The sequence below is a fragment of the Episyrphus balteatus genome, chromosome 2, assembly GCF_945859705.1.
Source record: "Episyrphus balteatus chromosome 2, idEpiBalt1.1, whole genome shotgun sequence".
In the NCBI taxonomy this organism is placed as follows: Eukaryota; Metazoa; Arthropoda; class Insecta; order Diptera; family Syrphidae; genus Episyrphus; species Episyrphus balteatus.
In genome coordinates this window covers 132,043,129-132,069,139 of record NC_079135.1, presented here as the reverse complement: position 1 = coordinate 132,069,139, position 26,011 = coordinate 132,043,129, and the positions used below count along the sequence as shown (strand labels likewise).

Here is a 26,011-nt window from a genome sequence, read left to right as displayed (position 1 = left end):
AAACAAATTTTGAATCTGAATTATGTGTAATAAGCACAACCTTTCATTTAATATATAAAAAGTGAAAATAACTCGATCTGTCTGGGAGCTAGAGCTAATTTTCTTCGAAAAACAGTGAAAAAACAGAGATTTTTGATACTTTGAGCGAGTGTCGGCACCATTTAGAGTTATCCAATCGAGCTGAAATTTTGGCTATCTAAAAATCTGCAAAGGCGGAACATTTTATGGGGTTCCCCCGAAAAAAATTCGACAAAAAATTTTTTCTATGGGAGTTGCGGTCACTCTAGTATGCATTTAACAGATCAGAAAGAAACGGTTCGTTCGGTTTGACAGAAGCTTTCGTTCCCGTCCATTATAGTTGTGCTGTGGCTGTAGCTTGTAGCGCAAGTTGAAGAATTCTCAACTACTACCCTACTAACAATTTTGCTTCTATAATGCTTTACAGAAGCAACAATTGCATCTGTAAAGCTTTATAGAACCAAAATTGTTTGTCGGGTACTTTTGTAGGGTTATCCATCAACAATATTTTCAGCCCTATTCTGCTATTCGATTCATGTAAAAGTCTAAAATAAGAAGTGTTTAAAAGGTGGTTAAAATTAAATCTAGACAATTTTTTTTTCTTTAGATTTTCTTAAACAGGCGGGAACAACACTTTGCTATCGAAAGTTTGAAGTTTTTCAAAGTGATTCACGTGAATCCTATAGCAGAATATGGCTGTTTGACAGTACTATAAGCTACAGCTACAACGGCACCATTGTATTCAGCCAGTAAATCTTTTTCTTTAATCGCGCTTTTAATAAAAAAAAACAATAAAATTTCTTAAATCTGTGAAGGTTTTCATCAAAGAACCTTTTTCATAATTTATTAATTAAAATTTATTATATTGCAGATTTGAAATATTAAACTGTTGCATTATTTAAAACCCACCTCAAACTCAACTCAATTTGCCATAAATAGTCTCAATTTATTTCCCAATCATAAGAAATTATTAAAATTAATTGTATTATTTTTTCTTATTAATAATAGGTATGTAATTTAATAATTAAATAATAATAGAATAAGCACCTATTTTGTAATAATAAAGTTGATTTTATAATTTTGAATATTACAATATTCACCTCACCACCATACAAAAATAACACAAACCAAAAATTCACACTACCTACATCCTACATGGTACTGCTATTGCGCACTACGAACACACCCAATCGTATGATATTTTTCATATTCACCACACTATTGCGCACTACTTCTTCTACTCGTCGCCCAAAAGAAACACAACAACCCAAAATGTCAAACCATAAAACAACTGTCAAAAAATGTCATGATTTTTTTTTTTTATATGACAAACGGGCAGGTGTTCCGTGTTCCAAAGTGCGGCGCGTATAATAAAGAAATTTACCCCCTCTTTCCACACATCTCTCCAGCCGGTTATACACACAATATTTTATTTGCGATAAAAAATACCTAAAAATTTTCATCAAGTTGATATTGTTTAAACAATAAAAACGACACCGTTCAGTGTGTTTAAAGCTTGCTTGCTTGATGATAAGGCGTCATCGCGAATTTTTTTGTCTGGTCGCAAAAAAAAAAACATTGAAAGAACGCACGGAAGCGAAAACAAAAATCTGATTTCATTGGCAAAACGGTAAATTGATTATTTGTGTGTGAAGAAAGAAAAGTTAAATCTATTTATTTGCTACGTCACTGAATAAAGAGGCTCTCGAGGGTTCTCCTCCAGGCACAATAATCTTTACCTTCTTCATCATTGTCACCTTTATTTTTTTTATGACGCAACGTCGCAATTGATACGACGAGTTGTCGGTGTGGTTTGTAAATTTAAAGCGACCTTCAAAATTCCCTTGTTTCGCGTGTTTTCTAAACAAAACCTGGCTAATATTGAATTAACAAACAAACAAAAAACATACATATCATGAATATTGACACACTTGTCCAAGAGTGGGAAGAACTCACCGCCGAATATGTTGAACTTGAGGTGAGTTCTTAGTTCCAATAAAAACCAAAAGGTCACATTAAAAATAGAGACTTTATTAATAGTTGTTTTCCTCTTCTATAGGAATGCAATCGAAAGTACATCGATTTGCTGGATCAAGTTCAGAATTATCAGCAAAAATGCTTTAATGAGATTAAGCATCAACGCTATCGGATGGGACAGATTTCAGCATCAATAAAAGAGTAAGTTCCACAACATTCCATAGATTTTTTAAAAACTATTTTAGGGTTTAGGTTAAGTCTACCTTTGGACAACCTGGATGACACCAATCTTTTTTATTATATTTTTGTCTTATTTGTTTAAAGAATCAAAATTTAATAGAATGGCCTTTGGAATAGAGAACTTAGAAATTGCACAGGAAATTGTTATCATTTTTATCATTTTGATAAAACGTAGTTTAATTTTGTATTTTCGATTGAGTGGATTGTGTTGTTCTACAATAAATGACCACCACTCTATCATTCACCACCACCTGTCTGAATTAGCATTTGTTTTTTAGTTGTATAATTTTGTTGTTGTTGTGTGGATTTGATTGAGAGCTTGGATTAGGTATAGCGCCTGGCAATGGAATTTGGTTTGGTTGTTATGACATCGAACTTTCTTTTTCTTTCTTGAATTTTTTTTTATTTAGTTTGATTGTTTATGGACAAATGGAACTGTTGAATATTAATATAATTTTTTGTGTGTATCACACAGAGCGGTCTTGGTTGATGAGATATACCTACTCATTTTGGAAATGTTACTCAATTTTTATAAAGCAGTTAATATTGGATTATGTTAAATATGGTAATGCGAAGCTTGTTTCAAATTTTTACTGCATTACATTTAATTAAATGTCGAATTTCGAAACATGAAGAGAAAATAGGTACATACTCTCACACAGAAAGTAATGTTTGCAAAGTCTGGAACAAGTTTATAAAACAAATAATAAATATACTGAGTATGGATGTGAAGCACATTAATTTTAGACGTATTCATGTTGAATTAATTTTCTTAAATATTATTTAGGTTTTTTTTTTAACTTAAGTCCAATTATTTAGTATGAGAGTGAAATTCAACCTGAGTAAATTTAACAATTTTGGTCAGTTAACGACATAAACAATTCTCATGTTTTATTTTCGGAGTTTGCGCATTTCTTCTGTATTCATTCACTATTTGAAAAATTGGGCGCATTTACGAATGTACCGTAAAACCGGGTGACTTTGGCACGTTTTCAAATTCAAATGTGAATAACTTCTGCAATAATTTTTTTTTTTTAATGAAGATTTCAACCAATTTACCTACTTCGCTCATTCAATAGGTATTTTTAATCTTGAAGAAATCTGTCCGACAGTTCTATTAGATAAATGCCAAAATATGGGTGGCCAAAGTCACCCTCCATTCCGGGTGACTTTGGCCGTTAGGACGTTTGCTATATTTCCAGTTCAACTACAAGTAGCGCGGCATTCTAACCCAGCCCAAATGAAAGAGCAGATTTTTTAAAACATGTGGGTATTTTTTTTATTTTCGTACACATAATTGTCGGTTTTTATTTGATTAAAAAAAAAAAAAACAAAAAATTAAAATTAGCATAAATTTTGATATCCTTCAAAGGATATGGAAAAAAATAGTCTCTCTCTGCGGTCAACTATTGAAACAGGAAGTTTCTTCTCCATATCACTTTTGGTGACTTGTGCAACGTCTTTTTTCTCTGAAGCTGTACCCAGCACCTCTTCGCAGGAATGACACTGTAACCTCATCTTTATCAACATTTAAGATGCAGCCGAAGTAAAATGTTATTTTAGAAGCCTAGGAAACACATCTTTCGCCACTGTTTTGTTTTCGAGTTTGCCATCTTATACGCTGTTAAGGTCTTCATCCATAATATTTTAAGAGGCCGAAAGAAGGCTACGTCTAGTGGTTGAGCTGCCAAATGATCTGATAACATTTTAATTATATTGCCAAATATCAGTTTTGTCAACATATACCAATATAGAAAAACAAAGTCTAGTGCAAAAATTAAGAGGGTGACTTTGGCCACCCGGCCAAAGTCACCCTACCATATGGCATTTTTTATAAACGTATTAAAATTAATTTTTTATGAAATAATTACAAGGGTAGAATAAAAGTAATTCAACTTGCAAAACAATACACACATCGGAGTTAAAGTCATTTTGCAATCCTATTTCTTCAACATGTTCAAACCATCCAACATTTTCAGGGGATTTTTTTTAGCATTTTTAAGAAAACTAAATTTTAGTATAAATTAATATCTTATTTTAATTAAATAAAGCTAGTATGATCACTTTTGAATTCATCAAATTATACGAATTTACAAAGAAACTTGGAAAAAATCAAACAAGTCCTTCATATATTAACAATTTTTTAAAAAAGTGTCCATGTCAAAGTCAAAGTCACCCGCCAGGCCAAAATCACCCGGTTCTACCGGTACTGACTACGAAGCAGGGTTCCCAGGTTTTTTTTTAAATTTTTTACTTAAATCTTTTTTTAAACATATTAATTTTGTATTTGATTTATTCATAAAAATAAAAACTTTATAATGGACATAATTAAATAAAAAAATTAACAAAAATGAAGTATGGAACTACTTCATAAATTTTATTTTGAGGGTAGGTAAATCTAAAATATCAGTGCTAATTTAATAAAAAATTGATATTATTTTCTATATTTAATGTATTTTTGTAAATCATAGAGTATTTATGCCGATTAAGGCAGGCTTTTTTTAACAACGATGTCTTAAAAATGTATAAGAATTTTTTTTTACTTTTATTTTTTTTTACTGCCGCGGCTGTTGGCTGAAAATTTCATTCGATATACCCAAAAATGTACAGAATCCCATTAATGAAATATTTTTGAGGAGTGAATTAAAAAATGGAAGCACCCTAGTTTTTAGTAGAGCTGTCAAATTAAAAAATCCACTTAGCGTGGAATAGGATAGTTTATTTCGAAATTAAGTTTTATTTAAATTCCATTGTTCAAAGATTGTGTCTTACGTTTTTGTAAGTTTAAATTTTTCCCCTTTTAGATATTTTTTCCCCTTTTTTATCCCCGTCCCCTATTTTATCCCTTTCGTCTAAGAAAATCGGCAAAAACGGTGATTTCTCCCTCAACCTGGGAACCCTGCTACGTAGTCGAATTTCAATTAGCTTTTGGAATTAGTTTAGTTTAGTTTAATATAATTTATTTAGCAATCTTGCTATTTAAAACTTTTTACACCGTATATCAATAATTATTTTTTACAAAATGTTTAATACAGTGCTTATATCTTAATAAATTAGAATGCGAATTTGCACTACAAAGCTAGCCAAACGTTGACAACCGAAAACATATGAAATAAAAAAAAATTGTGATTTGCACTTTCCTTTCATAATTTTTCAGTTTCATAATTTATATTTAAATAGCACTGTTCCATTGGAGGTTGAAATCTACTAATAGTAGATGTTTTCTTTAATATAGTACTATCATCTTCTCATACTCTTCTTCCCGAGTAGATATGATATGTATTGAATTCGTTGAAAAATCTGCACCTTATCTTCAAACCAAGAAAATTAGGACTTGCGGACATGAGATTTTTTTAGATTTTTGAGGGTAGTTAAAGAATATCCAAACAAAGATTAAAATGAAAAAATTAGCCTATTAGCACTTATTCCTAAGATGAACAAGAATCTTCTTTAGTGCATATCCTAAAATTTGCCCCTCCATCAAAAAATACCATTATTTCGTAGGTATATATTTTTTTGTAATGGATTGTTTTGATTTTTAATATTGATGGATTCTTAAATCTTCATGCAAAATTTGGTCCATCTACCATAACTTTTAAGGGTTTTTCGGCAGTAAGATTGCAACTGTTATAATAATATGAGTTGACAGATGAAAAACAGGTATAACTTTTTCCAGAGACGTCAGATTGTTTTGATTTTAGATTTTTTGGAATCAGCATTAAAAAATACCTTGAAATCATGTATCATATGTGTATATAATACCATAGCCTATTTTTGCTAATTTTGAAAATCTCCATTTCGCGATTTGACCTTGAAATCACGACAAGCGGACATGAGATTTTTCTAGACTTTTGAGATATGTTATAGAATGGCAAAAGGAAGATATTGAGCAAAAAAAATTTCTACTAACATTCATACCGAGGTTAAACCCTTATTTGACTGGATTATAAGTCCTTTAGAAATTTTGAAAAAAATCTACTAGCACCAAAATTAACTTAGTTTAAAACCTAGTGTGGAAATGATACTTCCATTGTATATATGTATTCCACAGCATATATTCTCTGTTAAATTTGTTAATTTGGGAAATTTTAAGTTCAAAAATAATTATGGACTCTTTCCATCACAGAAATTTGTAATAAGGCTTGTTGAACGTATTTATTTTTCATTTCAAGGGAAGTGTATGCTTGGCTTTGCAGACTTTGTGAAAAAATTTATTATGCTCTTACGAAAAATAAGTATGTTCCCCAAAGAGTAATCTGATTTTGTGGATGTCAAATTGTGAACTGAGAATGAAAATGCAAAATTGATAAAAGTAAAAATTTTGTTTACGTTCCACAACTTTTTTCCTCAACTATTGTTGTCTGTTTTGTGAATTTCTCCTTTTCCAACGCTACTACGGAATTTTTGCTTCAAATCACATACCTAGAAATAAGTAATGTTTTACGTTGCACATTTTACCTACGTATTCATTATTCGTTTGGCAAGAAGTTTCCGCAGAATTTATTTTGAACAAAAATTGTTTCATGGGTTAGTTATATTTAGCCTAAGACATTGTGGAATCTAAGCATTTTTCATGGTTTTAGAAGTAAATCGTTTGCATGCATTTTTTTTTACTTTACATGAACAAGTTATCTATTCCGATTGTAAATTTTTTAATTGTTCATTTTACGAAATTAAAAATATTACGTTTCACAGCCCCTTTTTTCACATTATCCCAAGCTTCCTGAACGGTTCCTCTCACAGATATATGTCCATAAACTGAAAATATGGGTTTGTTAACAGATGTGGAATGTATTATCTTACATTTCAACAGATTTTTGGAAAGAAAGTATTCATTAAAAATTGTTGACGTGACATTTTACATTTACAATCCACATGCTCTTTTTCGAATTAAAATATTTCGATTGGCAAATTTTTAAATTAACCATATTTTACTGACAGTTTTTCACTTCGATTCAAGATTTCACACGGCTAAATTTACTTGGTAGGCATTATCATGGTGTGGAACGTATTTCGTTAGTAATTGGTTTATTTGAGGCACATTTATTAAAATTAAAAAAAAAAGTGAAACGCATCCGTTTTTCATTTCAGATGGCACTTTACGTTCCACAACTAGTTTCAAAATAAGAAACAATTTAAAGTCCTCAAAATTACACATTTAAGAGCCATTTGCTGAATCGAAACTTTAGAATTTATGTTCTACATAAATTCTTATGTGACAGTTTACGCAGAGGAAAAAGTAGGGAAAAAGAGTTTATAGGGGAAGTGGGGACAAGACCGCCTATGGGGGCAAGACGGTTTTCGTACTATGTTGTATGAAAAAAAGTTAAATTGGCAACACTTGCAATATAAAATAGGTTCCCTTTAATACGATCGATCACGTCTGTAAGTTTTAGCAATTTCGGTTAAGACCCCGAAGAGTTACGGTAAATTCTGTGATTTTTCATCAAATTGTTATCGTTCATGTGAAAAGTCAGTTGTATTTTTGACACTGAAATAATTAAAATTTTTAACTTTTCCTTTTTTTTATAATAGAAAGTGAATATTAAAAAGTATTTTCTGCGAAAGAAGGAGTCATAAAGATAAATTAAAAAAAAAATAATACAGAACATCAAATATGATATGACTGGGGCAAGACCGCCCATGGGCGAAATTGGAAGCTCTGGTAGCTTAAACAAAGTGAAAAAAAGTCCACCGTTAAATCTTCCAAAAAGCTAAGCAACAGGCCATAAACAATACTGTAATTGATGATTCTGATGAAGAGGACTTTTCAGATTGTATTTGTGCCTTTTATCTGCAAGTGTTTTCTTGATCCAACGCAATGTATTGTTGGATTAAGTGCTAAATGTGTACCAAATGGTACCAAAAAGCTTGTGCTGGAGTGAGAAATAATGAAAATATAGCATAGTTGTGTTATTATTACAAATATGCTGCATTTAAAACAATAGAAACGGTCTTTCTACCAACAAAATTTGATAGGGCGGTCTTACCCCCATGTGGGAGCAAGACGGTTTTTTGTTTGATGTTTTTTCAAAACGTATTATCTTTTGTTCAGTTTTTTTTAATTTTTTTTATAATAATGAGAGTTTCTGCAAAAAATATTAAACTTAGCCCTGATTTTTCAATCATCAGTTAGACTATCAGAAGAATAAATGTCAGTATAAAAAAAACTTTTACTCCTAGGAATAAGCTCTATCTGAAGTTTATCTGACTATTGAAAAATTGGCCCTTAATGAATAAAAACTTTATTCTATTTAAAAGATAATTTTTATTGGTTTTTAAGACAGTCAAACACTAAGTGGGTGGTCTTGCCCCCACTTTCCCTATATTCAACATAAACTATTTAAGTTTCGTTTTAACAAATTGCCCTAAACATAAAGCGGGGAATAACCTCTGGAAGCAACAATGTTCACCAAATAATTGAAGTAGCTACTTAGAATTTTACCTTCCTATCTATAAAACATTTTCCCAACTATTGAACTCAAGCCCAAAAAGATTACTGCTAAAACAGTTAAAAACGAATTTTAAGTTAATTAGCAAAAAAAGCCAAAATACAAAAAAGTGTTACTTAGCACCTTCATCTTCTAATCGCTTCAATTTATGTTATCGTATTTTTCTATATCTACACAAAAGCTTACACTAAATGTGCTCGTAATTAATCATGTACAAATGCATAGTCACTGACATGAAGCTATAGACGTTTTCATTTCAAATACTTGACAACTTGAAGAGGTTTCAACTTATTCTCTTTGATTCTAGAGTATAAACAAAAAATAAACAAAGTTTTGAATTTCCACACATTCACTTATCTGGTATTTACATTTTTAAATCGAATTGCGTGCCTATTTAACTATCACAAATGCTTGCTTTAAAGCCTAACTCTTGGTGTTATGAAACAAATAAAAATAAAAACAAATCGTGAAATCTAAAACAAAACAAAAAAAAAAAAATAACAACAACTAGAACGCAGTGCAGAGTGCAGTTCAAACAAATTTATTCATTTATTATTATACTCATAATGCCGTTGCATTTTGCATTGCATTCATAATATGAGAGTCAATTGAAGGGTTTAATTGTGAAAATGAGCCCAATGAGTTGACAACTTTGCACAAAGTCAATATTAAATTTTGTTTGTTTGTTGTTTTTGTGTGAGAGAGAGCTTTGAACTTGTTGTCGTTTTGTCGGCCTTCAAACACACCCGCCAGCGCATGATCAGAACTTAATTTGAAACTCTATTATACAAAACGAGGTTATATTTCAAGACGTAGCCAAAGCAAAATGACTCAAATAAACCAGGTGACTCATTCTACTATGGCGTAGTTGATAAACAAAAAAATTTTGTTTATATTAATTTCTTCTTCTTTCTTCTGGTGTGATCCAGAATATAGTCTTTGAGATTGGGATCCACAAGCTGATATGTACTTAGAAAACAGTCGACCACATTTTGAAATGCTTGAAGGTTCATCAGTGGCAGGAGTCCTCAAAGTAACGCCTCTACGTGAAATGGGATCACAATAAGGGTTTTTATAAATAATTTTTTTATCTGGAAAAGTCCTTTGCTTTCGAAAACGCTTTCGGTCAGCAATAATATATTTATTATGCTCCATGGTGGGTGGTTGAGTCTAGCGTCTTCATTTTATTTTCTCTAGACTCATTTAATTCTATGAAATGAACATGATTTTTTTATTGATGTAATTCCTCGATAACAAAAGTATAGTAACCTTGACTTTTAATATTGTTCTCTCAACGTTATTGTTAGAAATTAAGTAGCTTAGAGTTTCTGAGGTTCTGTTTTGTTTTGTTGCCTTGGGCATATGTGTGTGTATGTCTGAAATATGCATTAAACCAAAAAAAAATATTATACGACTTGTGTATTATTATCAGACACGAAATGGAAATATTTTTTAATCCAAAAGTATTCAGACAAAAGCGATTCGACGTGCGTTGTCGGTCGTCGTTTTACATGTTCTTGAGCTTGGCCATGACCATATAACCAAATCACATGGCCTTGGCAATGAAAAAACTCCATCTTCAACAATGTGCACCATTTCAATGTAATTTATACAACCAGCGTCATTAAAAATGAACTTTGTATTCGTATTCGTATACTGTATTCTTATCTCTTAATAAATTGGATTCAATGTACCTAAAGGTTTTTTTTTATTCAAGTTTCTGGAAATCTAAAAGGTCAATGGGTAATTGAAGAAACATAATAATTTTGAGTATGAAAATTCATTATAGTTATTAAAATTTTTATTTTCATAATAAAAATGCTATGAGTTATTGTATCTCGGGGATAGTGGTATATTTGTGAGGACAAGATTTACATAAAATTTGACATTGCGAGAGTAGAAGAAATTGAATAAAAGTTGTTTGTTTGTAATTTGGTTGTTATAGAGCATAAAACTATTTAAAAGATGGTTTACCTGCTAAACAAAATTCATTTATTAAATTGCATTTTTGTTTTTGTAATTTATTTTAAGTTATAATTTACAAAAAATGATATTGGTCGAGATTAATTGCAACAAAAATAAACATGATAAATCTTTTACGTAAAAAGTTGCTCAGTTCTTTTAAACTTACTACCAGCCAAGATGGAAATGATGGGAACTTTGTCAGTATAATTAGCCGATTCTGGTCCTGTGAATGGAATAAATAGTTTTCACTTTTTTCGATTTTTTTGGTCTAAAAACGCGATTCTCGTTTTGTGACCAAAAACATGAAATAAATTTGTTATCGGCATGAAATTCCTTAAAAATGTTTGGGCGTTAAAAATCAAAGCACCAAACAAATTCTGATTTAAGTTTATGAACACGTGTGTCCAATGTACGTACATCTCGTGATTAGGTCACTGGTGGTAGTTATTGATAATATGATAAATGGGCGCAGATAAGTTGCATGACTGGAAGTAAATTGGAACAGAACTACGTAACTTGCTTATTCGTAAGGGACTTAATGACAAAATTAATATAAGTTGTATTAAATAAAAGCTTCAAAGGGCAATATTTCTTAACATATTAGCCTTTTCTGTAGATTTTAAGAAACGTTCAATGGTGTTATTATATTTGTATTAATGTTTTTTTTTTAAAACCTGTAGTTTGTCATGTAATTTGGAAAAAAAAACATTTTTTGTTTGGGGTTTATTAAAATTTTTTTGCTTTGAAAACAGGAGGATGAATGTTTTTTTTGCTCAACTACCAACTGTTGTGAGCTACGTGAAGCAGAACTGCGACCTCAAAAATATTTGAATAAGAATGGTCTAATTCGTTTGTGGACAAACGGTTGCCGTTAGTTTTTTTATTTTTTGAAAAGTAGATTTTTAAAGATTTTAGAAAAAACTATTGTGTGAAGGTTGCTGTATGTGTTTGTTTGTTTTGAATGTTTCTTAAACGAAGGTTGGAAAAATGGTGTGTACCAAGAACTCGGAATGGTTTTACAGACCTGTCCCTAAATTTGAACTTTAGACGATGTTTCATTTTTCAGACTAGCTAAATAAAAGAATTTGCTCTTAAACTTTCGGTGGTGTTTGTCCAAAAAAAAATATTTAGATCATTTTGGTTAAAAAAATTTGGGATCCCAACTCGCAATTCGAGTTCTGGGAATTGAGTGGAATTGGCTAAGGAACACTGTTAAACATCTTGGGGTGGATTCTACGAAAAATTTAGGTTACTCATATGTAAGTGGAACATAGAATACTCATGTTCTACTATTTCCTCCTCTTAAGTTATATCAAACCTAGTGAAATTTAGGATTAATTTGAGGTTCGTGCAAACCGCTATGTGGAACATAGCTCTTTATGTTGTAGGTACTTAAATATTAAAGTTTCGTTTCAGCAAATGGCCCTGAGTGTTTTAGTTTATCATAATGTTTTTCTTTATTATTTTAGGTATTTTCTTTTTATTTTATTTTTTTCAGAAATAGGGCTACCAAATGCATATTATTTGGAATAAAATATTTTTATATTTTTATAATATTCTTATATAAAAAAAAGAAGACGAATATTTAATTACAATTCTTACCAAGATAAAGTTATAATTTAGGTGCCTTGGAACTTGTTTTTAATTCAATACGTTTTATTACCTTTATTTTGACCGCAGTTGTTCTTCAGTTTAACAAGTTTCATCACTTTCCTTTCAAGAAATGGTCCAGTAAATGATTTGTGGCGCCAAAATGCATGAAAGGCACCACTGTGTATCAAGCAAGGACAATTCAAACTTTTCATCAGAGGATTAAAATATATTTCAAGGATGTCTGTTGAGATAGTTAAGTAGGCCACAACAAATGATATCAGAGAGATAATTTGTTTATATTATTTTATTTTTATTTGTTTAAATATATTTAAGTACAGACTAACTCAACCTCATCACTTAAAATCAGCACAGTTAAAAATAAAAAGAACTTTACTTTAAGAAGATATTAAGATATTTCAAGGATGTCTGGTCTTGTGTAGGTTTAACTGTAACAAATTTTGTCTGGAATCTATTTTTGTGGTATTCATTTGGTGTTCATTGCGAAGTGGGGAAACATTTTTTGGAGAAACGATTTTCAATGTATTTCTTATTGAAAAAGTTTGCAAAAAGTTAAAAATAAAGTAAATTATTCTGTGTTCCTCTGCCTACTATTGCAAATTATGTACCAAAATATTTTTAAATCATAATCTCTACCTCAAGGAGAAAACAACCTTGAAAGATTATTTCATAAGACATCAGCTCTTGACAACAAGGTTTTTAAGAGAGAATGGCACGAAGATGTAGATTTTGAGAAAGAGGCCAATTACCCTTAAAGACTTCTTAATACATGGTTGAAAGTGTGTTTTTTTTATTAATATTATTTAAGAGTGATAGCTACTAGATAGTATTGAGAGGTCTTTTAGGGTAATTGGTTGTCAGGTGATGTATTTTGCTATTGAGTTTTCCACCTTTAGCCAAAGACTACTATTTTGGGAAAAATACATTCAAGGTTAGGTTAAAATGGCTGTCAGGAAAACGACTGACACACTTTGACCACTTATTGGTCCGTTGTGATACCATGATTTTACAAGGAAATTCCTCACTAATTAAACCAGTTGGAGCTTTTAATGATGCGGTGAAGGTTGAAGATGTCAGTATTGATTAGTTCACTAGTATCTTCTAAGAAATATTTTTCCAAGTATTTTTTACGTCTACTGGAAAGGGCAGGACAGAGCAGAGAGGATTGTTTCTTTTTCTTCCTCATCAAAGCAACTTCTACAGAAGTCGTTAGACACTACGCCCAGTCTACCTATGAGACAGTGTCCTGTTTAGACACCTATTACAGAGCTGATATGCAATCTGCTTAGAGACAATACATTTTTTGAACGTTTTGGATCTAGCCTAGGCCAGATCTGCTTGGTCGTTTGGCAAGTTATAATGTTTGACCATCGTATGTTTGTTGCGTCTATAGCTTCTTGCTTCAGCATGAGTTTGCACGTTGCGATTGGTATACCAATATTTGCCTTGTTGGGTAAAATTGGTATTAGAGTTCCATTTCTGGCGAGTTCGTCTGCTTCGCAGTTTCCCAGAATATAAAATACATTCAAACCTATCCAACATTGTATGAAGCAGGCGGTTTTACCAAAAAATCTGAGCTGTGTATAAAAAATCAAGAATTTCTAAATTGGTTTTCTTCTTCATATTGTCACCTTTGACATTAGTTTTTAGATTATACTTTAACCAGATGATCCAATTTTTAAACGATATTTTTTTTCCCACATCCAAAAAGGCAAAAAATTCTAAACCAAATTAAAAAATTAAGGTACCAAATACAAATTTAAGTTTCGTTTAAACCAAAATAGTTGCTCCAGAGAGACATCCTCCATAAGTAGGCGTGGTAGCTATTTTTTTTTAAATGTTGGGCTTTGCGTTAAATCTAAGATATTGAACTGAAAACAAATTTTAACCTAGATCGGTTTCTAATATTAACCCTCTGTAGGCACACCTCTTTTTACTTGCGATATAGGTACTATAGGGCAAGTTTAGGATTCGTAAAAAAAATCGAACTCGAGATAACAATTTTACATGACATTACGATGATGGAATGCCAAAAAAGTGGGTCCGGCAATTCTGTCTGTCTGTCTGTCTGTCTGTCTGTCTGTATGTACCTCGAGCTACAGCCTAAACTATTCGAGTGATTTTGTTCAAACTTGGTAGTTAACAGTTTTGGGTGATTCCCTAGAGGACAAATTCGAATTTTTTTTTTAGGACCAAAACTAACGGTACCTGTCATATAACGGAAATAGAAAAGTTAATTTTTTTCAAAAACGGCTCTAACGATTTTGATTAAAATTTTTGAGTGTAGTATTACACATAAGAGCCAACTTTCGAAATAAAAAAAATATTTTTTTTACCTTTATTAACGGTACCTGTCATAGAACGGTTTTTTTGATTTATGAATATCTCGTTCAAGACCACCCCGATTTCAACGAAAATTTTTATACAAAAGCGTTTAGGTGAAGGTGATATTAAAATTTTAGAAAAATTTCAAAAAACTCATTTTTGGATTTTTAAAAAATATTTCAAAATTTTTTTTTGAAAAATCAATTTTTTGAAAACGGGTTTATGAAAAATTTTGAAATTTCGTTTTTATGCGTAAATAAATTATTTCTTCAAAATGGCATACCAACTTTTTTTTTGAAAAATGTTAGAAAATTTTTATATATAAAAAATTATTTTTTTTAAAAACGGCTCTAACGATTTTCGAAAATTTTTTTCTAAAAATTCCTTTTTATATAAGAAGTAAACATGCATACTTGGTTTTTTGTGAAAGGTCATTTAAAACGGTATTTAATTAATTATAAAAACAGATTTTATTTTTTTTAATTTCTTGAAAATATCAAATTTTTAATTTTCTTAATTTTCTTGAATAAAAAGCTTTAACATTAGAGTAACTTTAAGCATAAGAGCAAGTACGTGCGACCCCAGTCGTGCATTTTATTTGTAATGTGATAGGCACACCACGGGTGCGAATTTGGTTTATACTTTTTTATGTTGCTAGAACTTTTTTCGGTCACAATACTTTATAGAAAATCAAGTATGAAATTGATGTAGAATATTCCGAGGAATTCGAATATTGTATTCACAATTCCGAAAAAAAATATTTTCACCCTTTAAAAGAGACTTTTTTGTGACCACTTTTTTGAAAAATCGTAATTTTTTTTTTAGTCCTGCCAAATTCGCACCCGTGTGCCGACAGAGTGTTAAGAAGTGGACTTGGTTAAAACTTTGTATCCTACAATTGTTGATCTTTGACTTTTCTGACCACTATATTTTTATCATTTCTATAAGCTTTGACGATCAGGTGATTTTTTTTTTTTTTCAAAAATTGAAATCATTTTTGAAAAATTTCATATCAAATACATTTAAAGCGAACAGATTTGTTAGATTAAACTTAAACTATCACTTAGGTAGGTAGTTTGGGATCAGTGCTGAAGTCTACTTCAATTTCAAAGAATATTTCCTAAATTTAGTAGACAGATAACACGAAACCACTTTGGACTACCCCAAAGTTGATTTTCTCCAAATAAAAGTTAGATTAAAGATCAAGATATAAGTTAAAGATACATTATCGATGTTTTGACAATGACGATAAGTTTTTTTTTTAAGTCGAAATAATAGAGTTCCAGTTCAATAGATAACATTAATAAAAGAAATAATTGTAGACATAGTGAACGCCAGTGCCATAAATAATAACTATAACAAAAAAAAACTAATTGTTATTATACAAGCAAACTTGTATCTTATTATTTATTAATGATAGATACAAATTTATTAATTTTTCATGTAGATACTTAATTGAGCCATTCTAAACTAAGTGCTATTTCTCAAGGCTGAGCGTGTTATGTTTCAAATTCAAAATTACGACTAAATATAAATCTTGGCAATGTAAATGATGCCTATGGAAAAGACACGTTCTTGAACTTGTGTTCAACTACACAAAAACTTGACATTTATGTCGAAGAAAATATTGTCATTTGTGTTATTATCTTTTTTTTTTTTTTCTGTCATAAAAATGTCGAAAGTCTTCCTTACTTATTTTTACTTGATATGATTTCCAAGGGCAGAAACAGAAAAATAATGTCTCATTCAAATTTCAAGCTTGCAACTAAAATAATTTGTTTTCTCAAGAATATAAAATGCGCAATAGAAAACTGTTCTTCTCAACACAATGGTACATAACAGGAGAGGAACATGAACAGCAACATGAACTGAACAAAAAAACATGATGATAAATAGATATACCGTGTTCATTCAGAGTTAATATATTGAATAGCTTTTGTTTACTTAAAGTTAATTTACTAATAGCCTTTTTAGCTTATACACAAGATTGATAGTGCATGTTAAGTGCCTAAGAAAATTGAGAGTATTTTTGTTGTAATGTTACCTTGAGTCTTCTCACAACTTGATGTTGTATTTTGTATTGATATCACGTAGGAAAGTATAGGAATTTTGTGAAGGCTTCTAGGATAATGTTTTTTTTTTTTTTTTCTGCTTATTATTAATAGTTTTGTAGGTCCCTGCTCTGGTTTTCTAATTCGATTAGTTAAAATCATGATATTACGCTATGAATATTGAATTTCAAAGGTAAGATACTCGTAAGATTTATGAATTTTGTCACCATTTTAGTTGCGTTTGTTTCTAGAAATTTGGAAAATTTATTTGAGAAAACTCATAAATCTGATGGAATAACTCGCTTTTTAAAAGTGGAGTTGAGGACTTAATTTACAATAATTTAAAATAATTATCTTATTTCATTTTTGCAAATTGAATTGAACGGAGAAAAGACTTCAACGTGTAGACTGTGTTAAAACAAAAATATTTGTACTGCAGTCTTTATTCTACTGTTAAGAGCGATTTCTAATTGACTTGTTATTTGTCAGGAAACTAAGTAAGTAACAAATACTGGGAAGAATTGAGACATGACACATGATGTCCGTTCAAACATTTTTGTTTTATATTTTTTTTTAGGACGACACGTGTAATACAATATCGCGTCATGTTTTAAAGTTTTGTGGTCTCCTACTGAGTTTTGGATTCTTAAACACCAGCTTTTCCTATTTTTATCTCATCAAACTTTGTTTTGAAGGAAAAATAATTTGTTTTTATTTTTAATTTCTTGCAAACTTTCTAAACAGTGTTGCCAGAGCCGGCTCTTTATTGTTTTATCGCCAAACAGGTTCTTGAACTTTTAACTCGCTCCTTAAAATTTTGATTTTCGATCTATCGGATTTTGGGCTCTTTTAATTTTGAACTTGGGGATTTAAGGCTCATTTAAAATCAAGGCATTTTACAGCAAAAATTCACCAAAAATGTAGACAGACAACCAATTTGCATACATTTTTCATTTCATTTTCATTTAAAATTTAATTTTACGCCCGTAAATGAGCATGAAAACCAGAATATATGGCCAAAAAAAAAAAAAAATGAAAAAAAAATAATTATAATTGAAGTCTGATAAGCAAAAGTTATTTGAAAATATAAAAAATTAAAATCTCATGCCATAAATTTATTTTGCCTTTTCTTGCACTATTTTTGAAAGCGGCTATTTTCGGCTCCAAGATATTTCATAATCGACTCCTTGCTTCGAAAATATTCTGGCAACACTGTTTCTAAATATAAAACATAATAAAAAAAAATATTGTTTCCCCCATCTCCCGATTACCAAAAATAATTTCCTCATAAATTGCTTACACCTACACCAGACCAGACATCCTTGAAATATCTTGTTATCTTCTTATGGTAAAGTTTTATTTTATTTTGAATTGTGCTTATTTAAAAAAAAATAAAACAAAACGAAAAAATGAAATAAAATAAGAAACCACAAGTCAAATTTAAATCAGCTTTTTAATATTTAAATAACAAAATATTTGCTGCGTTCCTTTGGGAATGTTTATCTACTACTTAGTACTTAAAACTACTTTGAACTACTTTTGCTATATTGAAAAAGTAGTTCAGAGCAGCTTTAAGAACTAAGCAGTAGATAAATATTCCCAAAGGAACGCAGCTATTAGTATGTTAATAATAGGGTTTACAATTGTTTATTATTCAAAAACGTCTTTGTGATCAGACATAAATATTATGTAAGTCATATCTACAGAATGGTTGCTTTAAAAAAAATATCGCGCTGTTCACTTTTCAGATTTCATTGATCAACACAATGTAGTTACAAATTTTTATAAGAAAAACTTGAATGCACGAATTCTAACTTTTTGTAATTTTTTTGTCTAAGTCTGATAAGAAACGAGCTACAGCATTGGAAATAACTGATTCTTAATCAAAAATCGTTAATTCGATTGCTTCATTATTTGTTCTTAATTTTCCTTCAGGGATCTTAAATTTCAATTAAAATTGAGAATTTCGCCCGCTTTTAAAAAATTTTGTAAATTTTTTACTCTTTTATTGCATTTTTATTTATATGGATCAAGGTATTCAATGAAGCGTTACGAGTGTGACATACGAAAGTGTTGCATGAATGTATATAACTTTTTTAATTATTTTCCATATTATATACCATTTAGTCTTTCTGTTCGGTTCCACCAAAATATTAAATTTACAAAAAAAATTTAAGGGCGTTACAAATAAAAATTTCGGGTGTGATATTTCATGTTTTGATATGTGACATGAAAAGAACAAATATGATAAATAACTAAATTAATTACGTAAAACACATTAAAATCTGCTATACTTAAAGGTCAAGAAAGTACATTTTTTTTTCGAAAATCGACATATATTAAGTTTGGACCGTTAGTCACAGTTTATCTTACACAAAAAGCAATATTTCCTTTTTCCACGCGAATCACCACAAGTACCAGACCAGATTTTAAGTGAGGTGATTTCTTCAAGGCCAACGGAGCTACCTAAGTTTCCCCTTAAAGCTCAGACCACTTAAACTGGACCACTTAAACTGGACCACTAAAATGGACAGCAAAATATTATATTTAACAAGACAAACAACAACAAATTAAAATGAAAACAAAAAAAAAACACATTAAATGTGTGACTAAGTGATTTGTTTAGCTTTGATTGAATGTTTTGAACAAATTTGTTTGTTTGAAGACCTTAGGTCAAATTTAACACATTGTAAGCGTTATGAATACGTTTATTTAGCTGCATTAGAAAAAAATAACAAAAATTTTTTTATAAAGGGTGATTGTAATTTTAAAATAATTGCCTTTTTGAATGAGGGAAATTTATGGAAATGCATTTTTTATGGATCACACCGAGCATTACAACTCTGTACAGTTCATAGTCATACCTATTTGTTATATTTCCGGTTAAAAAAAAAAAACAAACAGAAATATATTACGTATACGTAGTGTGTAGCATTTAAAGGTTTCTCTACCCTTTTTACGGGTTAATCATTAACTTGAACACTGAATACGTTATTGTTGCTCAGGGCTGGAATTACCTATCGAATATCAGACGATAAGGCCCAAATTTCGACTGATTTTTCATATTATACGGCAGTTTTTCAGGCTGTAAAAAGAAACCTAAAAAATTAACTCAGGAGAAATCACTTTACCCATGAGCTTATTTTGAAAACATTCCAAGCTAGATTTTATAGCAACTTATCATTAATTCTCAGAACACACAGCAAGAAATATACCATAAAATAATATGCAGCAGATTCTTACTTGTTTATATGATTAAAACATGATAATTCTCAATGGAGGAGAAAAAAAAAATGTGTTCTAGCATATTCCATTCATGCCCCCGAGATTCAAAGCCCTTAGCAATTGCTAAATGTCTTCTCCCCCAAAATCCAACTCTGCTGCTTCATTATATCCCTAACAGAGAGTCCTCCTCCATACGCACAGATTGGTTCATGTCCACAGATGTAACATTTCCACATGTTATACACAATGTTCGTGATTTTTGTTTCGTTATTCGTTTAATTCGCATCACGCTGCTGTCCTTTTATTGCTCTTGTTTTTTATTTTTTTTTTTTTTTGTATAGTTCTTCTGGAGACACAATGCTTGCAAAATTAATGACCACCACACGACATAATACAAACAATAAAAACAACCCTGATATCAGAAAGTGGTATGATGAAGTGCAAACTCAGTGAATACAAATTATATTCTTTTGATCAAAAAAGAAAAAAATACTTTACTTTAAGCTTTAATTTTAATTCAGTTTAACATAATTCTTTGTGAATTAAAAGAAACAATTTAAGTTGATCATTGATGTTTTCTTGGACCTATTCCCCAAATTTTTTTATGGTAATAATGATCATTCTTTTCAAGTTAATAAGTGCTGGCTAATGATAAATTTGAAGTATTTAAAGGTCGCTTCTCACGAGTAGCAGCCAGTTCAAAAGAAAAAGGAAATTTCAAACGGTCTGAAATAGTCGATTACTTCAGATGTGATAATGCGCTTAAAGACCCATAATTTTAAAACCAATTTTTGTATTTATGCTTGCGTCCAGGCTTTTATTAGTTTTTATGATATTTTAGGTAATCATTCTGAATTTAATGAAATGAAAATAAGGAATATAGAAATGGTTTCACCTTACCATGGAATCCTATCAATGAAAGTCGTAGTACGCAAAATTATCTTCAACATTATTGTTGATAAATAGTTAAGCAATAAACAAATGAGCTCGAACTATATCAGATTTACTTACTTACTTACTCAAGGTGACCAACACGTTGTGGATTCGGGCCTCAACCAACAAGCTTTTTTAGCCCGTTCTATACCTAGCCAGCTGGTTCCAGCTTAATTGATAAGGGCCTATCAGATTGTTGCCGATAGGCTTTCTTCCAACCATATTCGACCGATGAGTTTGTGTTTCCCTTTTTGGTCTTTGTTGGCTTGAGTTGGTGGTTTATAACATTGAGATGTTCCCTTCGATCAAGCATTATTTCCAAACAGCCCTATTTCAGCTTTGTATTAGAACATTTTGAACAGATTTTTTATCATAAAAACTATAAAATAACATAGGTCTAGAACAATCGAGTTAACTCGATACAATCGAGCTGTGACAGCACCTATTTTGTATCAACCGAACATTTTCTAATGAAAACCCTCGATTGAACCAAATTAGATGCTGCCGATACTCGATTGTATCGACCACACTCGATTGTATCAAGTTACGTGCTAGGGCCCCTGAGCAAATTTTTCCATATATTTCATCCCGGTATCTTTGAAATACCTCTGCGTCAAAAACTCTTGTTAGTTAAGAAATCTCATGTATTTTCTCCCTGCAACCTGCAAGCGTTATTTGCATACTCAATTTTCTTACGAATATCGATTTAATTTACCTTAGTTCACAATATTTGATAAATTGAATGAGTGCAATTGTTTTTTTTGTATGTATGATGGAAGGCATCGTACCAGAAGGCAACGTAAAAAAACCTTTATAACAAAATCCCAAAGACATTTGGTACAAAGTTTCGTTTCGCCTAACAAAACATAGTTTTAAAAAACTTATATTTCCTAATAACTAGGAAAATTCCAAAAATAAAAAACTCTCTTTCAATCAGTCCATCAATTTTCCCAAACATCCATTTATAGTAGTCTCAATTCTTAGAAATATGATTTAAATTGTTTAGGTGTCTAAGTTAACCCTATCCCTAAACCCTATCTTGTCTTATCTGCTTGTTTCATAATCGAAACAAATAAATGCCAAAAACTTGTCAGTAAAAGAAAAAAACAATTAAAACCCTCAACTTCAAGTAGTAATCCACTCACGCCACAACCTTAATCTATACGTATACATACTTCAAAAATTAATCTCGACGGATTTATATACTTCAATTTAAAATGCGGAAATAGTAAAGCGTTTAGTTACCCTCCAATCATCTGTCGCCTAACGATAATTACACTTTTGAACTCTTTCACAATACAAAAAATACCAACCGACCAACCGTCAGCGTCGTGACGACTCAAGCGAAAACGAATAAGCGGACGACTAGCCACGTTTAAAGTTTCCCTCTTTCTCTTGCCACGTCCACGTTAAAGAACTTCTTCAATTCCATTATACTTTCCCTTACTCACTCTAAAAAAAAAAAAACTTAAATTCATTTCTAAAAAGTGTTACTCTGTATCCTTGTATTTGCAGATGCAAAGCAGCACAAAGCGAAGAGGAGAAGGACAAAGTCGCCGAACTCAACAAGAACACCCTCAAGCGGAAAGCCCAACTCCATGAAATCGAGCAGTCTTTACCAAGAAAATCCGGATTCTATTTAAAAGTAAGCAAAAGAAGTTCTTCTTCTTCGCCATCATCATCCCAAGGGTGTCTTCACAACAACTTGTTTCCCAAGACTCGATTCTGTGCGATGATGAAAAAGCAAAAAGAACAAGAAAAAATTATACAAGAAAATAGTTTTCCTTATCTCTTAACCAACAACCAACTCACTTCTCTTCTCCTCTCACTCACAGATTATCCTGGGCGATGTAAACGTATCAATACTGAACAGAAACGATAAAGTTCGCTACAAAGACGACTATGAAAAGTTTAAATTAATACTCAACGTAATAGGACTGATAATGGCGTTTCTTAATTTAATATTCAACTACAGGTGAGTTGGCGGTCCTTGCACACAGGAGTAGCAAGGAGCAAGAGGACCACCACCAACACAGAGGTGGTGCACCTTGATTAAATTCCACTTAATATCTTTCTCTCTCTTCCTCTCTCTCTCACACAAAAGGGCTCTGGAATTAGCATTTATCTTCCTGCTGGTTTGGTATTATTGCACACTCACAATACGTGAGTCGATTTTGAAAGTGAACGGATCCCGGATTAAGGGCTGGTGGCGAGCACATCATTTCATTTCGACAGTTGCTGCCGGAGTGCTGCTGGTTTGGCCACAGAGCGAGCCATGGCAATTGTTCCGGACGCAATTCCTGTATTTCAATGCGTACATAAGTGAGTGTGACTGCTGTGCGGTTGATTGCAGCTTAAGTTGGCACATGATTTGAAAATTTTAAAACTTCTCTTCCTCATAGGCATGGTTCAATATTTACAATTCGGCTATCAGAAAGGATTGTTGTATCGCTTAAAGGCTCTTGGCGAACGTCACAACATGGACATCACCATCGAGGGCTTTCACTCGTGGATGTGGCGTGGATTGAGTTTTCTTATTCCCTTCCTCGTCATTGGTTACATTTACCAGGCCTACAACGCATGGAAGCTCTATCAGTTATCATTCCATCCGGATGCAACTTGGCAGGTAAACTTAAAAACGAATACACACAAGTCTTGAGTCAATATAAGCTTGCTTGCCTACTCGATGTGTAATGTTTGTCTCTGAATTTTACTCTTTTTGTGTCCTTCTAAACGAACTCTCGTGAAAATAGGTTCCGGTGTTGTGTGTCCTCTTTTGCATACTCTTCCTGGGCAATATGACAACAGTGCTGCTGATTGTGCCACAGAAACTTAGAGAACGAGCAAAGGAGAACTATCGCCTACTCAGTGTGGGTAAATCAATGAAGTTGGAAAAGAAAATTACGGTATATTTATACAAAATAACTTGAAAACCTTTAAAACGTACTCTTGTGACTGGCTTTTTTTTCTTTTTTTTGTTTACAGGATGAAAATGCTACTACAAATGACGGTTTGAGTCCTGTCAAGGAGGAAGCTGAAACCCCTTTAGCCACTACCCCAATCACAACCACCACTACTACAACCATTACCATAACTACCATCCCTGCCGATGAAACCGATAAAACTAAGTAAATTGGCTGCAAATGAAAATTATGTATAACATGTCGTTGTATATTGAAAGTTTTCATTTCATACAAAAAAAAAAGAAAATTACTTATCCTTAATTTATTACACAAGTCCTTTCCCTTGGGCATGATAACTATCTAATAAGTAGTTTAATTTTGTTTTTTTTTATTATTATTATTTTTTTTTTCTAATTTATCTGCGAGTTGTGTGAATTCTATTAAAAATAAGTAGAAAATAAAAATAAAAAAAAAAATAAAATAAAAAATTAGCTAAGTGAGATGCTCTGTTATGTTGTAATAGTTTTAAAATTTTTTTTTTTTCTCTCTTCTTGTTCCTGTCACGCATCACTCATTAATAAAAACAAAAAACAAACAAAAAAATAAGTATAAATTTATTTAATAACAGGGAATGCATTTTATTTTTAAATGTAAAAAAAAAAATAAAATATTCAAAAAAAAAAAAAAATGAAAAAATACTACAAGGCTTGTTAAAGATTTATAATTTAAGGTAACCAATTTTTTTAATTAATTATATAATTTATGAAGATAATTATTATTGTGTAGTTTTTTTTTTGTATGTCTGTGTGAGTATAATAATAAATTGTATACCACAAAATAATACAATAGAATAAAATATCATGTCAATAAAAAATGGATATCAAATTCAAACATTTTTGTAGAGTTTTTATTGCTTTCTTCGTTAAGAATTTTACATTAAGGGTAAGTATCATCAAAATGCTGCGATGGAATATCTAAACAAAACAGCTAAAAAAATGCACCTGGTGAAACACACGGCCCTAGCAAAGTAATCCGTCGGAGTGGACATACTCCGATTTCATACGAAATATGCTTCGAGGTGTGTTTCCTACAGGTAAAAACTGCCCGATTCGGATGAAATCGGACAAAATCCGCTCCGACGGATTACCTCGCTTGGGCCAACAATCTGATCTGAAAAAGACTATTCATTTTTGATATTTTTGAGGGAAGGTAGTGAGAAAATTGAGGTGACCGGTACAAGTAATTGGCAAATTATACTGATGTGAGTTTTTTTTACAAATGTTTGGCTCTAATATTAATAAATTCCTACGAGTAGCACTTCTAATCCTGTTAGAATTTTTGACTTGAAACATTACACAGTAGTATTATGAAGAAATCGAAAACATCAAATACCACAATTATTAAGGTTTTGGAATTAAAATAGGGGTAGGTAGGTCAATGCAAAAAAAAAAGTTTAAGCCAGCATAAAATTTATAATTATACTCTATCTAATTTCATTTAGCCCTGATTTTTCAATCGTCAGTTGGACTATCAGAAGAATAAATGTCAATATAAAAAAATTTAATTCCTAGGAATAAGCTTTAACTGAGATTTATCTGACTATTAAAAAGTTGGCCCTTAAAAGCAAAAATGTAATAAATAGTCTTGTTTATTACTCCTTCAAATGTTTCAAGAGCAAAAAAAAAATACCATTCAATCGTTATAATCTATAATGAAATTATCAGGTTAGTTTTTTTTGTTTTGTTTATTAATCTACACTGTAGGAGAAAAGTTTGAGTCCAACATAAACAATATACCTTAGGAACAGGGACAACTTCAAACATTTTTCGGTGCGGCCTATTGAACTTCTCGAAGCACTTTTTTGAAAATTTACACTATTTAGACCATAATAAGTTTTTTCCGACGTATAATCGGATTTTACTTATGATTTTTTATGTCACTGATGTAGTAAGCTCTGAATAAAACCTAGGTAAGAACTTTGGTGCAAGGCAATGAAAAATATCTTTTGAAAAATTATACAGTCAGTGTGCGATTTATTGGAATAATTTAGTAGGAAAGTTTGGGCTACTTTCTGATCCTTGTTGAACGTCTTTTTGAGAAAACACAGAGACTTCTCCATCATCGAAAAGTTGGTTTTGATTTTAAACTCAAATTCTTTTTTCGACACGAAACCAATACTTTAGAGCAAGTAAAAAGGTCTTTTATATGCATTACGAATTACAAAAAAGTAGGTAGGTACTTGGCAGTAAATATTGAAAAGGAGTCCATCTATTATATCAATATTTTATTTAAAATTATTTTCTTATAAAAG

At 31.1% G+C, this 26,011-nt stretch overlaps 2 protein-coding genes across 2 annotated transcripts in view; both read left to right on the top strand.

Annotated features, from left to right (window-relative positions):
- Window positions 1–26,011, top strand: part of LOC129909998 (DNA damage-regulated autophagy modulator protein 1) — a 401,886-nt gene that overhangs the window by 33,126 nt on the left and 342,749 nt on the right. The window lies entirely within an intron of this gene.
- LOC129909995 (transmembrane protein 120 homolog) lies at window positions 1,330–24,151 on the top strand. Its single transcript, XM_055987209.1, has 8 exons — window positions 1,330–1,996; window positions 2,078–2,196; window positions 22,313–22,442; window positions 22,633–22,772; window positions 22,902–23,119; window positions 23,200–23,423; window positions 23,551–23,703; window positions 23,783–24,151. Exons 1-8 carry the CDS (start codon window positions 1,934–1,936, stop codon window positions 23,927–23,929), a joined length of 1,194 nt encoding a protein of 397 aa, XP_055843184.1. The 5' UTR covers window positions 1,330–1,933; the 3' UTR covers window positions 23,930–24,151.

What these genes read in the sequence shown, in the direction of transcription:
- LOC129909995 (XM_055987209.1), top strand. Translation starts at nt 1,934, where the DNA reads ATGAATATTGACACACTTGTCCAAGAGTGGGAAGAACTCACCGCCGAA. An exon ending in CCGAATATGTTGAACTTGAG is followed by an intron (nt 1,997 to 2,077) that starts GTGAGTTCTTAG and finishes CCTCTTCTATAG; the next exon opens with GAATGCAATCGAAAGTACAT. An exon ending in AATTTAATATTCAACTACAG is followed by an intron (nt 22,773 to 22,901) that starts GTGAGTTGGCGG and finishes CTCACACAAAAG; the next exon opens with GGCTCTGGAATTAGCATTTA.